Source organism: Tenrec ecaudatus, chromosome 15 (assembly GCF_050624435.1).
Source record: "Tenrec ecaudatus isolate mTenEca1 chromosome 15, mTenEca1.hap1, whole genome shotgun sequence".
NCBI classification, from domain to species: domain Eukaryota; kingdom Metazoa; phylum Chordata; class Mammalia; order Afrosoricida; family Tenrecidae; genus Tenrec; species Tenrec ecaudatus.
The window spans coordinates 44,677,727-44,694,641 of NC_134544.1; the positions used below are offsets into that span (position 1 = coordinate 44,677,727).

The 16,915-nt window shown below is 48.1% G+C and overlaps 1 protein-coding gene across 1 annotated transcript in view; it reads right to left on the minus strand.

Annotated features, from left to right (window-relative positions):
* The window catches only part of DSG2 (desmoglein 2), a 54,972-nt gene extending 40,507 nt beyond the window's left edge, over nucleotides 1–14,465 (minus strand). Inside the window, exon 1 of the mRNA XM_075532722.1 lies at nucleotides 14,341–14,465. Coding sequence (XP_075388837.1) covers nucleotides 14,341–14,400 — 60 coding nt within the window. The 5' untranslated portion in view covers nucleotides 14,401–14,465. The remainder of the gene's footprint in view (nucleotides 1–14,340) is intronic.
* Nucleotides 14,466–16,915: the final 2,450 nt, after the last annotated feature.

Genomic DNA, 16,915 nt, shown 5'->3' on the forward strand with positions numbered 1-16,915 from the left:
CTACCCTTGGATAATCACAGTCTAGTTCCTCATCCGGCCACCCTTCGGAGAAAGCCGACTTTTAAAATAGTCTTTCCCCTCTTCCCAAATAGGGGCCAGAGTCCCGCAAACTGCTCTCTTTGAGTCTTGCCAGCCTTTGCCTCCAGGACACAGAACGAGACAGAATAAAGGAGTGAGTGTCACCTGTGTGTTTTCTCTGCATGAGACTGTGTTTTGTCTGGCAAAGGGTGAGAGGGAAAAGTGAGACCCTCAAGAAGGTGATTAGCAAGCACTCAGGCTGCCCTGGCAGTGTAGTGGTTCCACACTGGGCTGTGATCCGCATGGTGGGCAGTTCGAAACCACCAGCAGATCCACAGAAGATGGGGCTTCCTCCTCCCGTAAACAGTGCCAGGCTCGGAATCTCACAGGTGGGCCGCTATGCGTCAGCAGTGCCTCGATGGCGGTGACATTGAGGTTCTTGGAGGCAGTTCTCATTGCCCCCTCCCCCAACTCTCAGTATCCACAAACAAAGAGAAAGCCCCCCACAAGGCACTATTCTCCAGTTTCAATTTCTTTGATCCCTTAACCCATTTAAAGATGAAATCAAAATACTGAAACACAGACTTGCTAGCATACCGTTGACAAGCGGTTCGCGGTTCTATTTCATGTTCTTCCCACGATCTGGTCAGCAGGCTAACAAAGGTCCTCAGAGTGGAGTGTGATAACCAGGAGAACCACCTGGAGGACTTGTGAAACCAGATGGCTGGGCTCCACCCTGCAGTGTCGGCAGCCGGGGAACGTGGGATTCTAACGAAGCACTGGGAACCATACTTTCCAGTGCCACTGTGCTAAATCAGAGCAGCCTAGACGAGGGGAGAACTGCATCATGAACCCCTCAACAGCAGAGAGATCAATAGCTACAGGTGTGTGTGTCCTTTAATGTTCTTTGGGCAGCGCTGGCCCCTGCATACACATAGGCGTTGTGGTGGCATAACAGCGATGGGTTGGGCTGCAAAGTTAGCAGTTCGAAACCAGGAGGCACGCCCAGGGAGAAAGATGGGACTTTCTACTCCCGTTAACAGTTACGGTCTCAGAAGCTCACTCGGACACTTCTATCCTGCCCTATGGGTCGCTGTGAGGTGGAATCAACTCAATGGGAGTGAGTCTGGTATTTTTGGATACACCTGGGCACTGGGATACCCAGATGTCCAACGCCAGGATGTCAGCCCGTGGAGTTCCATTTGGAGCACACTTGCAGTGTTTTCCCTTGTTTATCTTCTTTTTATAGTTTAAGTTTTACTGATTTGAGGGATGTTTCTGGGTGGTGGTAGTGTAATTGACAATTTTATTATACGTGTTTTTTTTAACTGTCCCAAATGCCTTTGGCATCGGAAAAAATGTTCATCTATACAATATATTAGACATAAATTGTTAGATAAAAAATACGAGCTGTGCCGGTTTTAATGCATGTATTGTAAACATTTCTGAACTAGAAGACTCAGGAGACATTGTTCCCCAGTTTTTAAGAAAAGCAACCAGAGCGGCCACTGTCCATCTTTACCACTAGATGGCACTGCTTTGTTGGGAAGGCAAGCTGAGGCATCATCTGAAATTGATGAACACTTGGTTCCAACATCCAAAGTGACAAACAGGCATTTCCAAGTGGCCTCAAATAAGTACAAGGGTGAACTTGCAAGCAATCAAAAGCAAGGGCTTTAGAAAATTTCTTGACTGATTTTGCTGGACTCTGTCCTTGGAATTAGGCAACATTTAGCTTACATTTCTTTCATTTTCCCCCTATGCAGATCCTAATGAAATGGAACTAAACGACTTTTCTTATTTTTAGAAGGTCATGCCTTATGGATGTCTAACTGCAGAATGCCGCTAGGAGGAGGTTATGGTAATGACTTGGGTCAACAGTTAGTGTTGAGTGGGCTTGGTTCCTAGCAGGCTTTGCCCAATACTAACGTGTCATTATAGTCAATGGTTGACAGTGGATGCTCAAAACAATGTCACATTTGCTTCCCTGCCTCTCCTCCCCTCCCGCTTGTTCCATGAGCGTGGGTCAGAGTGCACCAGCACCCGGGAGGCTGCTGTGTACACAACCGTGGTACCCTGATGTCTGAAGCTATGGACAGCAACAAAAAATGTACACCACCCAGCCTGTTTGTGCCTCACTTATCTCTTCTACCAAACCCACTTTTGATAATCATTATCCCACCTGTTCCAAATATTTAAAAAACCCATATTTTAACACATATATATTTTAAAACAAACATGTCTGTGTCTCTCGCACTCAGTGTGTGAGCTAAGCAATATGTCTGCAGGGGATGAAAAAGTGTGTGGAAAACTGGAAGTTAAAGATAATGGCATATTTCCATGAACTTTCTGGAGTTCGCTAGCAGATTGTGCTCTGAAGCAGGTTACAGGTGAGTAAGAGAAAGTGTACACAAGCAATCACAATACGAGGTAGAAAATCTAAATTCTGTGCGAAAGGTCCTTCAGGAACGTGCGAGGCGGCTAACTGAACGGGTGAAGGCTGATGTTCGCCCACAGACACCCCAGAAGGAGAGTTTAACACCCCAATGATGAACAGTCAGACACTGAAACCTTACAGAGCACAGTTCTTCTCTGATGCCCACAAGGGTGCCAGGTGTCCGAGTGGAATCAGTCGTGAGAAAAGGCCTCATCGCCTGGGGAAATCAGGAGATTTAATGCACCCCGAGGAAGGGATGTGTGCAGGAGACAGCTGGTGGGACATGAGAGGGTCCAGTGTGATGCCTAGACCACCTGAAAGAGGTATGTAGAAAACAAGTCCAGGAAGTTGGGTTAAGGAGCTTCACTGGGTCCTATAGGCACGGGAAGTCACTGGCAGGTTCATATTAGGGATACTATGATACTCTGCTTCAGGGGGCTGCTCTGGAAGAACCGAGCCCAATGAAAGGCAGAGGTGGAAGGCTAGAGGCAGGCGAGCATGCGCAGAGGGAGGTCCTACGGCCGAGGAGATCTAACGAGGACCGGCATTAGAATTAGGGCAACATTGCTAAGTGAGAGGAGGCGACTGTCTTATGGCAATGACACTAACCCTTGGCCATGACCTGCTTCTGGGAAAAGGAGGCGTCAGAAGGTGTCAAGCTTTTAGCCTGAGTGGACCGAAGGCAGGGTGTCACTGACACAGAGGGAAAGTGAGAAAATGGGAAGATCGTGCGTGCGTTGGTTTGTGACATATACACATGAAAGAAGCCCTCGAGGCACGGTGGGTTACATACGGGGCTTCCAGCCACAAGGTCAGCGGTCCGAAACCACCAGCTGCTCCACAGGAGGAAGTTGAGGCTTTCTACTCTGGTAAAGATTTAGGTCTTGGGAACTCACAGGGGCTGCTCTACCCTGTCCCGTGGCGATGCTCTGAGTCGGAATCCACTCTACGGCGGTGAGTTTGATATACACGATTACCGCTCCGATGGAGCGTGCGACCCAGTAGCAAAGTGTTTGCGAATTCTTCACTGACACTTATGATAAGTGAGGGCTCTCGGAGTGTAAGGCACGGGCGTGAAGCCGTCCATCCATCTAATGAGAGGATGGTGCGTTCTGAGCGATGCGAAGTTGGGAGGTAAAGGGGCTGGGGCCCAGGACGTGCGGAGAATAGGGCAGAGCGTCTGTAGCTGTTAGGGGTCCAGGTGGTTGGATCCAGAGAGCAAGGGCAGAAGGGCAGAGGGGCCAGTGGAAGTTACAAGATTCTACGAGCGATGGGAAGCCCCCACACTGAGGATTCAGGGGAAGTGAATCCACCAATAGAAGGTGCAGAAATGGTCCCAGAGAAGTCTGGTGAGACTTCTCTTTCAGAGTTTGAAACAGAAGAGCCAGATCAGGCTTGATGGTTTAACACAGGTCTCAGAGCGCTTAGGTCCGGGGGAAATCCTGTAAGGAGTGAGGAGCGCAGCCAGACATTAAGTAGCAAGTTGCACAGCATCCCTCGTGAGCTTTTCCACATTTGCATGCTCCCCTTCCGAAGGGCAGCGCCAACCCGACAGCATCAATATCGACCACTCTCCTGGTCCCCTGCCGCCAACCCACGGCTGCATGTGAATGATGATTGTCAGCACAAATCCCTCCACCCTGCTTAGAAAAATGTGGTGCGAACCACTGAACGAGGGGTGAAAGAAGCCCCCGAAGAGTCCTGCGGGAGCAAAGGGAGCGTGGGGCGTGAGAAGAGAGGCAGCCATGAAGGTAAAGGCAAGCGGCATGGCAGCTTAGTTGTTCTGGTTTGGAAACCCGGAAGCACAGTTAGATGGAAGTAATTTTGACTAGGGGAACTCCTTAGTGTGCGGAGGGTAAAGGTCAATGTGATTACAACAAAGACTGCGAGAGAAGGAGCATGGCACCCAGGGACGAAGGAGAGTCTGGATTCAGAGGGGAGGAGCAAGAGCCCCTGGATGAGAAGAGGATGCACTCACTCGCTATGGTTGTTATTAATGTCCATGCAAGCTTTTAAGACTTCCCTATGTGCCAGAGTAAGAGGCAGCCAATGGGAGGGAGGAAGGGGCTACACAGCATTTAACATCGGGAAAGGTGTGTGTCCGCTTGATCCTTTCACCACATTTCCTTAATCTGTAGGCTGAGCAAGCATGCGAGACGGTGGGCTCTAGGAAGCAGCTAGCAGCCGGGATCGGAGGAAGGCTCATTAACAATGTGAGACAGGCAGACGGCACAAGCCTGCTTCCTGAAAGTGAGGAGCACTTGAAACACTTCCTGGTGAAGATTAAAGGCCGCAGTTTTCCATATGGCTTACACGTCAACGTGAAGAAAACACGTCGTCACAGCGGGGCCGATAAGCAACATCATGGTAAACGGAGGAAACATTGAAGTTAATAGTTTCATTTGACTTGGATCCACCATCAACACCCATGCAGACAAATCCAGAATCAAATGGCAGATGTCACTGCGCACATCTGCTGTGAAAGGCTTTTTAGACGTGTTAATCCACAAAGGCATCACTTTGAGGACGAAGGTGCAGCTGACCCAAGTCATGGTATTTTGATTTGTATGTGAATACAGAACAATGAATAAAGAAGACTACATATGAACGGATGTATCTGGCAGAGAATACTGAACAGACCACGCTGAGCCAGAGGAACGCACAAATCTGGCTTGGCAGAACACCAGAATGCTCCTTTTAGAATGCAGGACGGTGAGACTTGGTTTTCTGGACTCAGTCATGTGATCAGGAAGGGCCAGTGTGTGAAGGACACCACGCTGGATAAAGCAGAATCAGAGAAAACGAGGAAAGCCTTCAACGAGATTGGGCGGCACAGAACGTGGCAACACTTCTCAGGCTTGCCCAGGACAGGGCACCGCTTCCTTCTAGGAGACACACAGGCACCGTGAGCTGGAGCCAACGGCGATGTTCCTATTGGAAACCTAACAGCATGTGCCAAAGAGTAAGCGAGGTACTGCTGCTGATTAAACAAACAAACAAACCCAAAGTTGCTTAATCTAGATGTAGAGAAATTAGGAGAGAATGAAGCCATGGAAAATACACTAGGTGCATGAGGAAGGCAGGGATCACTTATGGGGCGCCAGCCCCGGCTTTGCAATAAAATACGAAAAACAGGCCATCTACACAGAGAGCAGTGCACGTGAATGAAGGTGTGTGCAGACTGTTATATGGAGTTAGAGATGGGCAGAAGAATCACCGAAGGAAACAGAATACCCATTTGAATTTGTCTAGCAAAAACATCTAGCCAACTTTTCTCCTAAGGCCCAGCAGCCCCATCACAAGAGATGAAAGAGCCACGTCCACTCACCCATGGCCAAGCAGAGGCTCCAGCAGGCGCCAGAAACTGCAGTGCACCACTGCGGGTTTAGTATGGCTTTCAGCATGCTACATACTCATGGATAACCTTAGAAATGGATCCAGGAACTTATGCGAAATGCATACTGCTATCATTCCGAGTCATAGCGACGCTATAGGACAGATAAAAAACACCTTCAAGAAGTATCGAAGACACCAACAGGACACTCCTTCCGATGGCCACCACATGTAATGAAAGATGTTCGATACCTTTAACCAGGAGCGGTGCAAATCACACCACCCTGAGATACCGGGCCGCTCAAAAGGACGGCTGTGAGGAAACCAGGAAGGACAGGACCAACACGGGTGAGCATGTAGGGACACTGGAACCCCCATCCGTTGCTGGTGGGAAGGCAAAGTGATGCAATTGTTGTGGAAGAGTGTGGTGGTTCTTCAAACCGACAAACAAACGAGAAGTAACATACGCCGCAGCAATTCCACTGCTGAGTATATTCTAAAAGCACGTGGCAGCAGAGACTCACGCAGGAGACCGTACACCAGGGTGCTCTGCAGCCACGTTCACAACAGCCCCCCAGTGGAAAGAACCTAAACGGACAGCTGCATGGATTTTTAAAACGTGGTTTAGCACAGAATGGAATTCTTTTCAGCCAGCAGGAGAATAAAGTCGTGCTCCATGCTCCCGTATGGATGAAGCATGAAGACTTTGCCCAGGGAACTAAGTCAATCACAAAAGAGCAAGTATGGTATGACCACACTGACATAAAAACACAAGAAGCATACGATGCTAGAGATTTTTCAGAAGGTCTATTGAGAAAGCTAGCTTCTTAAATATTGAGCTGTTCTTTACCATGCCAGGCTCGAATATGCAAATTATGAATTTAGGCATTAGCTGAAGCCTGGGTAAAACGAAAAGAGGAACTTCATTGGTTGACATCGTTTTCTCTTTGGAATCCATCTTCCTTTCTGACTCCCCTCATGCTCCAGATACTTAGATGCAGTGTCAGCCTCTTGAGGTCCAGCGTCTTCTATTCTACCCACACCGGCACTCTCAACGCTCCCTCCTACGCAGGCCAACTCTGCTTCTTGTCCCTCAATCACTTAGGCAGCGACGACTGAGTGAATTCACAGTAGGTAGTGATTTTATTATAAGACCGAGAACAGTGCTGAGTACTAAACTAGTGTCCAGTCATATTTGTTGAATATGTGACTGTTTCATGCTTAATCATATCCCCAGAGATGTCCACATTTTTTGAAAAGAGGATCTGGGTAGTCATTTAAGATCAATCCCTAGTTAAAATCTCCAACCACGAAAGGTGCTTCACCGTTTCTTAATGACAGGCCCCTGGGTGGTATGAATGGATTGTGCTCCACTACTAACCCATCCGGGGTGCTGTGAAACAAAGGCTTGGTTACTTGCTTCTGTAAAGATTACAGCCAAGAACATCCTATCAGCAATTCTAATCTGACATACGCGAGGCTGCCGTTCGCTGAACCTGATTCCATGTCAGTGGGTTCTGGGTTTCTCGATGGGGGAGTTACAGGACAACTGTCCATGAGTTGTCTGTTCTTGAGGAGAGTGTTGACGGCTGGAGGTTTAGCATATCTGGGCTTGGGTACTAAATACTACTAGCATTCCCAGGTTACGACACCCAAACACCCCTATCCCATTTCTTTGCTCCCAAATCAACACTCTGCTCCCGACAGGTTGCATCCGACCACCGCTGGACCTCACACGCTTTTTGGCCTGTCTTTGACCACAGCATCCCAAGACCTGGAATTGCCCCACCTCTATCTTTCTTATTCTTCATCAGGCGACATTGTGCCCAATCTGTTAGCTTATCTTTTTCTCTCTTGACCTTTTCCTGAAGACCTCAAATTATCATTTTTACTTTAATAATCTGAAATCTTTGAAAACAACCACTTGGCAGATAGCTGCTGATGGCTTCCCTGGGTAGCAAGATGGCTGATGATTCGTCTTCCGCTACATTGTTCTGCCTCACATCTTAGGCTGTAGCCACAGTGAACTTGGCTAGTTCCCCCAAGGAACCATGGGCCCATATGTTCTCCTCTCTACCTAAAATATTCTTCCCTTTCCTCCTCACATCCCCTCACTCAGCCTACCGCAAAGCATCAGTTGAGGCCGACTCATGGCGGCCTCATAGGACAGGGAGGAACTGCCTCTGGGGGATCCGAGACTGTGACTCTTTCCTGGAGTAGAGCGGCCGCCTTTCTCTGCTTCCATGCTCACCTAGAGGCTCCTCCCGTGGGCCCCGAGTCACCAACCTTTACCATGGTGCTGGTAGCTCTTTTTGCACCATCACCCATTTGGAAATGAGTCATCCTAGCAGAGACCAAGGCTTGGTAAAATAGAAGAGCCGCGAAGGAGGAAGGCCCTCCTTCCAGAGGGACTGGCCCAGTGGCTGCAACCCTGGGACACATAAGAACCTCTCTGAGAACGGCCCAGGACCAGGCAGCGTTTCCTCCTGTTGTGCACATCACTGTGTTAGAACTGACTTGATGACATCGAGTAACAGCAGCATCTTATTTAATTTCAAGTCTCGCTCACAGCAGGGTATGGCTGGCTTCTTCTTGGTCCCTTATGTTTAACACCAGGAGTCCTGGTGGCACAGGGAGTTACATGTGGTGGGAGAGTGGTGGCAAGGGCAGCTGTTCAAAACCACGCCGTGGGAGAAAGAGAAGTCTTTCTATTCTCGGAAAGAGTTAGTCTCAGAAGCCCAGAGGGACAGCTCTACCCTGTCTTATAGGGTTGCTATGAGTTGGAATTTGGAATCTATTCGATGGCAATGAGGTTGATTGGTAAGAATGTTGCCTATTGTCAAGCAGAGATTCACTAAACAGTGCTGAGGTTGGGTTAGTGTCTCTTCTTGTGGGTATTGCTCATCTTACCATCCAACTCTGGTATAAATCCTAGGTTCGGGCTTCTTTCACCCTAGTTTTGTAGATGTTTAAAATGCAATATATATATATATTGTTAATAATTTGAAATAAGACAATCTGTAATACTAAATGATATTTCATACTTCTGGTATTTTAAGATGAACTAAACAGGATAATCTTTCATCCTATATGGATTATTTCTTTGCACAGTATTATTAAAGTTGTTGAAATTTGCAACACATAAAGGGGAAAACTTGAAAGCTATAATTAAGGAATTCTCAGATTAAAAAAAAGAAAATTTAAAAAAAATCAAGGAATTCTCAAATAAATCTATAGCTCATTTAGGATGTCAATGTAGGTTTTCATGACAATTTGTCAGTTTTCAAAAATACCAAGTCCTCTGAAACGAGCACTTTCTCTTCACACAGATTTTTGTATGCTTCGTCCAGGAGGCAATGACTTTTCAAAAGTCAGACCTGCTGCACAGAGACTGGTGGGACCACCAAGCCTATAGCCTCCCTTCAGGTCTGGAACTGCAGTCACCCCTGTATTAGAATAATCAATCCAAAGGGCAGCGTTTTTCACCCAAGGTCAAAGTTGAGAATCTTTGGAGTGAAGGAATGGAAATAGGAATCCCACAGCGGAAGCTGGCTAAGTGATGGATGGCACACTGGGGAGATGGCTATGGAGGAGTTGAATCGGAACACATATGAATTGCTAAATGCAAAAGGAAGAGCTGCTTCTAAACAACCTTATTCACAAAAAATTAAAGAATTTAATTTAGACCAGTCCCTTTCACACCTGGCTGATAATGTGTACCCTGGTGGCTCAGCAGACTACTTACTGAGCTACACACCTCCCAGTCGCTCCAAAGGAGAAATATAAGAAGTAGAAGGCTGTGTATTTGCTCCTGGAAAGATTTAAAGTCTCTCTGTTTTCTAGGGCCACTATGAGTCAGCCTCACCTCGGTGGCAATGAGGGAGTTTAGTTTATAAGCAAAGGAAATTTCTTTTCAGAGTCGTAATGTTCATTTTTAGGAAGGAAAATACATAATCAGACACTTCTAAACCCTGGATATGGAAAGTGATTATTTTATGAGCTTCAATATTTAACATCTAACTTTTATCTTAAATGTAGTCATACACCTACCATATCCAGTTCCCTATTAGAACACGAGCTGCAACTTCAAGGCTATTGTTCATTTAGAGTTGATCTACTGAGAAGGAAACACCTGCGTACAGTACAATATTACGGTTGTTGAATGCTTTAAAATGATTTTGCTTTTAGAAGTCAAATTATTTTAACTAGTTTTAGTTATCAAATGTGTAATCAGTCAAAGGCAACAGGGAGGTTCAAGAAATCAAACTCACTGTGATCGAATCCATTCTGCCTTCCAGCAGCCCAGTGGGACAGAAAGACTTCCCCAAATAAATGGAGGCTGCTATCAGAACATCCCTCCCCGAAATGCCCTATACCAGCTTGGAAAATCTCATGAGGTCTTTTTCAAAATAATATTTTTATACTTTCAAATTAAAATATATCGTTTTACAAATGAAGTGAGCTTTACTCAATAGCGTTATCATTTTTTAAAATCCCACAAATTATGATTTAGTAATATTACTTCTTTCTCGTGACAATAAACGAGATCTAGTGGAAATTCTATTAGTGATGAAAAATGATATTTTGGGAGCTCTAACAACGGTAATATGTGAAAATGCTGGCGAGTTTTATTGGTGTCTTTCCCACTGTGATAAAGTAATGCTAACTTTTGGATTAAAAGTTGATGAAAACGTATTAATTTATTCCCATCTACTCCTTAAGGGTCTTTTGAAGTCTAGCTACAGAACCTTCGAAAATCCGTCGGTTCTAGGTTAAGAATTCTTAAAGCATATATTCTAGGATGTTTTAGATAATTGTCATTTTTTCCATCTTGATAGATTCGTACTTAATGACTGCATAATAACCATGCGATCTGACACTCAACATTCATCCTGCCTTCTGTACCGCGGAAGAAAGCTAAATCCCACACATCAGACTCCCTTGCGGCTATGGTTTTGAATGCAAGCCTGTCAATATTTAGGTAAGATTTGAAAGAAGGATGTGGAACAGAGATTGTGGGCCTGTTGATTTTGCTGACAAGGATAGATGCAGACACAGCTGGTTATACCGTCCCAGTCTTACTATGACTCCAGAGCGGCAGTTCTCAACCCGTGAGTCGTGACCCTTTGGTGGTCGAATGACCCTTTCACAGGGGTCACCCAATTCATAACAGTAGCAAAATTAGTTATGAAGTAGCAACGAAAATAATCTTATGGTTGGGGGTCACCACAACATGAGGAACTGCATTAAAGGGTCGCAGCATTAGGAAGGCTGAGAACCACTGCTCTAGAGCAGTCCTCAAACTATGGCCCGCGGGCCATATGCAGCCCGCTGAGGACATTTATCCGACCTCCCGGGTGTTTTTGCCCCGTTTGTTTTTTTACTTCAAAATAGGATATGTGCAGTGTGCATAGGAATTTGTTTAAAGTTTTTTTTTTAAACTATAGTCCGGCCCTCCAACGGGTCTGAGGGACAGTGAACTGGCCCCCTTTTAAAAAGTGTGAGGACCCCTGCTTTCGAGTGTAGACACTAGATTCCAGTGTAGGCACCAAGAGGAAGACCCAGACATCCATTCTGCTGGCAAGTATCCTAATGGGTGTGTCACAGTTGCGGGGCTGGTGGCCGAAGTGACTTCTGACCGTGGCAATTTCCAGGTTGCAGAAGGGCAGTGTGGTTTCTGGAGAGGCAGCAGCTCCCTAGGTGACTAGGTTCTGGTGTGTGACTTTAAAGTCCTTACTGGATATTTCTTCAACCCTCCCAGACATACGAAATCACCTTCATGCCTGAAATGAATCTCTTCCTGCTTTAACTAGCTCTTATCTGCAACGGAACTCTGACACATATAGACTGGTATTTTTATTCCCTGTTTTGAATGACTTGTCTCCATAGCAACTACCGTACTTCTCTCAGATTATTGCTTTTCATTCCCTTCTACATTTCCAGGTTCACCATATGTTGTGGGGCAAAAATGTCAAAGCGACCAAAACTAGTCTCGGACCTAAAGTAAATTATTTCACAACAGTGATAGAAAATGCATATGCATAGAGCATACACAAATGCTGCTCCTGTTCAGTTGGCTGTAATTCTGTATTTAAAGGAGCTTATGTTTGTCCAATAAATGAAAAGAACACTGATATGCTAAAGTGAAAACTACATCTGCATTATTTACCTAAATCTTGGTGAATGCTCATGAGCTGATTTGCTAGATGTACATTTAAGGATTAAGGGTGATTCCGTTTTTATATGAAAATAGGTTATTATTTAACCCAACGTGACCAACAGGTATGTTAGCTTGGTACTCTCCTTAGCCAGGAAGTATCAAGATTTGGGATTTTGTTCCTGTTAGTGTGAAGGCCCAAACTCGAAATTATGCGGTGGAAAAATTCTCTTGACAAAATAAACTCGGATAGAAAATATCACAATAGAACATGAAAATAAATGTCAAAAAGTTCTCGAGGTCTGAATTATCATGCTAGTGAGAGTTCATTGACACCACTAGCTTGGCTTGAATCATTTCTCCTCTTTTTGATGTTATAGAAGTATATTTTAAAAGTCGCTATCAATTTGATTTTAACTCAAGGTGCCTACATATGTTTCATAGTAGAATTGCCCCAAACGCTAGACAAACTCCTGATTTTTAATGGTGGTGATTTTGAAAGGAACCCTGGTGGCCCTGTTGGGAAAGTGCTGGGCTGCTAACCATGGTCAAATCCACAAGTCACTCCCTGGGAGAAAGAGGAGGCCATGCGCTCTCTGAAACATGTATAATCTGGGACACCACGTCCAGGGTTGCCATAAACCAGAATCAACTCAATAGCAGTGAGTTCAGATCCTTTGAAAGTACAGAGACAGGCCTTTATTTGGAGGGGCCTCCGAGTGGCTTTGAACAGCCATTTAGGAGATAAGTACTCAATCATGTATGTTACTCAGGGCATACACGATTTCCTCCTCCTCCTCAATCCCCGACAACTGATGGATAGAGAGGTTAAAACACTTAATCATGTGAAATCCCTTTAGGGAAAAAGCAAATGCAGTTTGAAATCCAACTGTGGGATAGCTAACAAACACAACTCACAGACATCCTATGGGACAGAGTGGACCTGCCCCAGTGGGGGAACCCTCTCTCCTGTGGAGAGGCTGGTGGTTTTGAATGCTAACCTTGTGGTTGGTTGCTCAACTTGTAACCTCATCATGCCACTAGGGTACCTTTGGTATTTATATAGGGCATGAGAAAGGGAATTGTCACAAAATCGTGATTGGCAACGGAACCATTCATCACAGTCGCAGAAAGGCCTACGGAATCCACAAATGGGCCATGATTGAGATACACAGACTCCTGCAGATTATAAACGTTTATAGGATTGATTGTTCTGAGGCTCTCTGAGGTCTGCTCTGGCTCCTAACTATACAACCCGGGAAACCCAATTTCCAGCAAAGTTACCTCCATGCAACCTCTGGAGGTGAACCTGACTCTCTCACTCCCCACCCCCAAGGCTGGCCAGGGTAGCAAGAGCCCACCCGGCTTTTTAAACTAAAGGCCACTTCCGTAAAGGCTACACTTCCAGGTGGCATTGGCACTGCTGGTCTGAACTGATGTTTGACGCTCCAAATGGATTTGGGGCTCCCACTGTAAACTGCAGCCTGCTGAAAATGAAGTGCTCAGAGTTGAAGCTCTAGTCCATTTCCTCCTCCAGCAGCGCCTAGTGAGGACACACTGGGCTGCTAACACAAATTCGCAATCCTCCAGCCCCACGACGAGTTACAGTGTCAGAAACCCACCGGGGCATTTCTACTACCACGAGGTGAACTCCCTCCATGGCAGGGAGACCACATTTCCTCTTCGCGGAAGACTTCCCGCTTTAAGAGTCACCTTTGAACATCCCTTCGACGGTGGCTCTCCACCTCATTTTCTGTAACTTTTTAAATGACCATGTGTTAAACGATTCCATATAGTCACCATCTCTCCGCACTACACACTAGTTTTGTGAACGTCATGGGTTGAAGGTGTCGGTATTTCTACGGATGTCAAACCAATGCATTTCTTAACAAGATCAGCTTCGGAGAAGACCATTTTAGCACTTAGATTTTTACACCACTTTTGGCTTGCAGAAGCAGGAGTTGGTCTCCAGTGCCTGGCCACGTCCTGGTGATCCAAGAACCTGGGGGGCTCGGTCAGGAGCTCCCTCAAAGAGCTTCTGCGGAACTACGATGTGGCTACCAACCTGCTTCCATCTTTGTCGTCTGGGGAGAGCCCAGCCAGAGTCCCAGCGCTCCAGGACGGGCGCTCCCGGGCTCCCGGGGCGCAGGGCCTGGGTGCGGCAGCCAGAACGGGACTCCAGACAAGTTCCAACTCACCCTTCCCAGGCCCGGCCGGGCAGCTTCTCCGGCCCCCCGGGGGGTCAATCTGGCCGCAGCCGGGCCCGCCCTGCCACCTCGGGGCACGGATCGGCGCCGGGGAATTAGCTGGCTCGGCGGGAGCGGGCAGGGCGCGGCGCGAGCCTGGCACCGTGGGTGCCCTTCCCCGCCGCGGGGCCCGGGCGGCGCGCACTTACCAGGAGCAGCAGCAGCAGCAGGGCGCCCGGGCGCCGGGCCCCCCAGGGGCAGCGCGCCATCGCAGCGTCGCCTCCGACCGGTCCGCCGTCCCCACGAGCACGCCCGCCCTTGCTCTGGTGCCTGAGCCCGGGGGCCGCGCGCCCTTTCACCGCCCCCCCCCCCGCCCCCGCCCCGAGGACCGCCTCCCCCGCGGGACCGCCCTCTCCCCACCACGTCCCCGCCCCCCAGGCCACTCGGCGCGGCCCCAGGTGCGGCGGCCACCGCGAGAACACGGCGCCCGGGCCCGCCCCCCGCGGCTCGCACGTCGGTGCGGAATGCACGCCGCCCCCCGCTGCATGCGCACCTGGGACAGTGACGTCCGGCTTAGGGACTTTGGCCGCCAGGCCCCGCCCCGCCCGCCTGGCCTTCGCGCGCGCCCCGCGGCCCAGGGCCGTGGCCGGGAGCCGGGGACCCGGTTCTGTCTGCGCGGCGTAGACCCCGCCGGCTCAAGGGCAAACCCTACTCTCAGGAGCCGCGACCTCGCAGGGCCCGGCCACTGCCCGGCCGCCTGAAGGTCTGACGCTGTGAGTGCGCCTTGGGCCCGGTGCTCGGGGAAAGTCTGGGGACGACAAGATCCGTGGGCCCCGAAGACCCCCGCTGTGCGGAGCAGGGCCAGCTCTAGGGAAGCAGAGGCTCTGGGGCAGGCCCTGGGGTGGCTGGCCCTGCCCAGGCTTCCGAGGCCCCTTCGTTGCTCCCCCCAGGGTTGGGGCTCACCTGTCCAAGAAGCAGCAGGTATTATCACAAGGCCAAGGGTCACCGATGACCTACCAGGGGTCCTCAAACTTTTTAAACAGAGGGCCAGTTCACTGTCCCTCAGACCCGTTGGAGGGCCGGACTATAGTCACGAAAAAAAACTATGAACAAATTCCTATGCACACTGCACACATGTTATTTGGAAATAAAACAAAACGGGGCAAAAACACCCGGCAGGCCAGATAAATGTACCCGATGAGCGGCATGTGGCCCACGGGCCGCAGTTTGAGGACCCCTGCAAGTTCTTTGGACCCTTGCTGGCTAGAGAGGGACTGGAAGAGACAAACAATAAATGCTTTAAAGGGAAATACTCGTTGATAGCAAACCAAAATCAAACTCGCTGCCTGCCATCAGATTGATTCTGGTTCATGGCGACCGGATAGGACAGGGTGGCACTGTCCCTGTGGGATTCCCTGATTGTAACTGTTCCCAGGAGTAGAAAGTCCCTTGTTTCTCCTACAGGGCACCTGGTGGTTTCGAACTGCTGACCCTGCCCAACACCTACCAATTCTTTTACACAAAGCCCCAAACCAGAGGTCAGAAGCATAACTCCAACAGTTACCTACCTGAGTGCCAGCCCTGTGCCCTGCCCCCCACCCCTTTTTGGCGTTAAGTTGAACACACCAGGTGCTGCCACTTTCTGTTCCCGGTAAAGCTGAGGCTTTCTGTTCCCGGTAAAGAAGGACGCTTAACAAGGTAACAACGATCAGTTGAACACGTGAAAACCAGAAACTGACATCCAAACCCTTGAATCAGCTTAGCAAAGTTCCAGATAAGAGGATACCGAAGTTGTGGGAGAGCCTTTAGATACATCGGTTCTCAACCTGTGGGTCGTTATCCCTTTGGGAGTCGACCCAACCTTTCTCAAGGGTCTCCCCATTCATAACAGTAGCAAAATGATAGTGATGGAGTAGCAATGAAAATAACTTTATGGTTGGGGGTCACCACCATATAAGGAACTGTATGAAAGGGTCGCGGCATGAGGAATGTTGAGAACCACTGCAGGGGCCCACGTTGAGGGCAGAATGGGCAAGTGTCCCCTGATTTAGTCAAAATAAGCAAAGTTCCTTGTATGGTTAAACGTGTTTTCCTCCTCCTTCCCCAAGGTCTTCTATCCTCTCTTCAACTTTATCTTGCGGATTTTCAAAGCCCAGTTCAATGAACCTGTCTGTCATTTTCTTGTCCAGTCCCCAAGGACCACTCCTTTCAGTTGAGGGAATGGCATCACCCAATTGACCACCCATAGACCCAGGGAGTTTTCCTAAACTGCTGTATAAGTAAAATGGTTGTTGTTAGGTTAGTTGAGAGCCGAGTGTCTGGGGAAGAGAGTCTGTTAAGCTGCTCGCTCTGTGTACAGTGCTTAGAACAGTTTGTACCTTGAGGGACCTCAACAAACATTGGTGCAGAAACGAAATGATATCTTCTAGTTTTCCCTTGTCTCATTCCTTATCATGCTGAGAAAAACTCTTGTAACAAGGCATGTTTTATTAAATGCTTTACTTATCAAATCCCCCCAAGAAACTATCAATTAAAAAGAAAAATTTAAGCAACTAAGTTGGTTCTGATTCATCGTGGCCCCATACAGGGCAGAACTACCTCTGTGAGTTTCTGTAACTTTATGGGAGTAGAAAGCCTCATCTTTCTTCCTCTGATAGGCAGATGACTTCAAGTTCCTGACATTGCAGTTAGCAGCCCGTGCATAACTACTCTACCACCGGGGCACCTGGTCTTTCCTAAAACGAGTGCTCTTGCAAATGAGTCCCATAGACAAGTAGTCTGCCT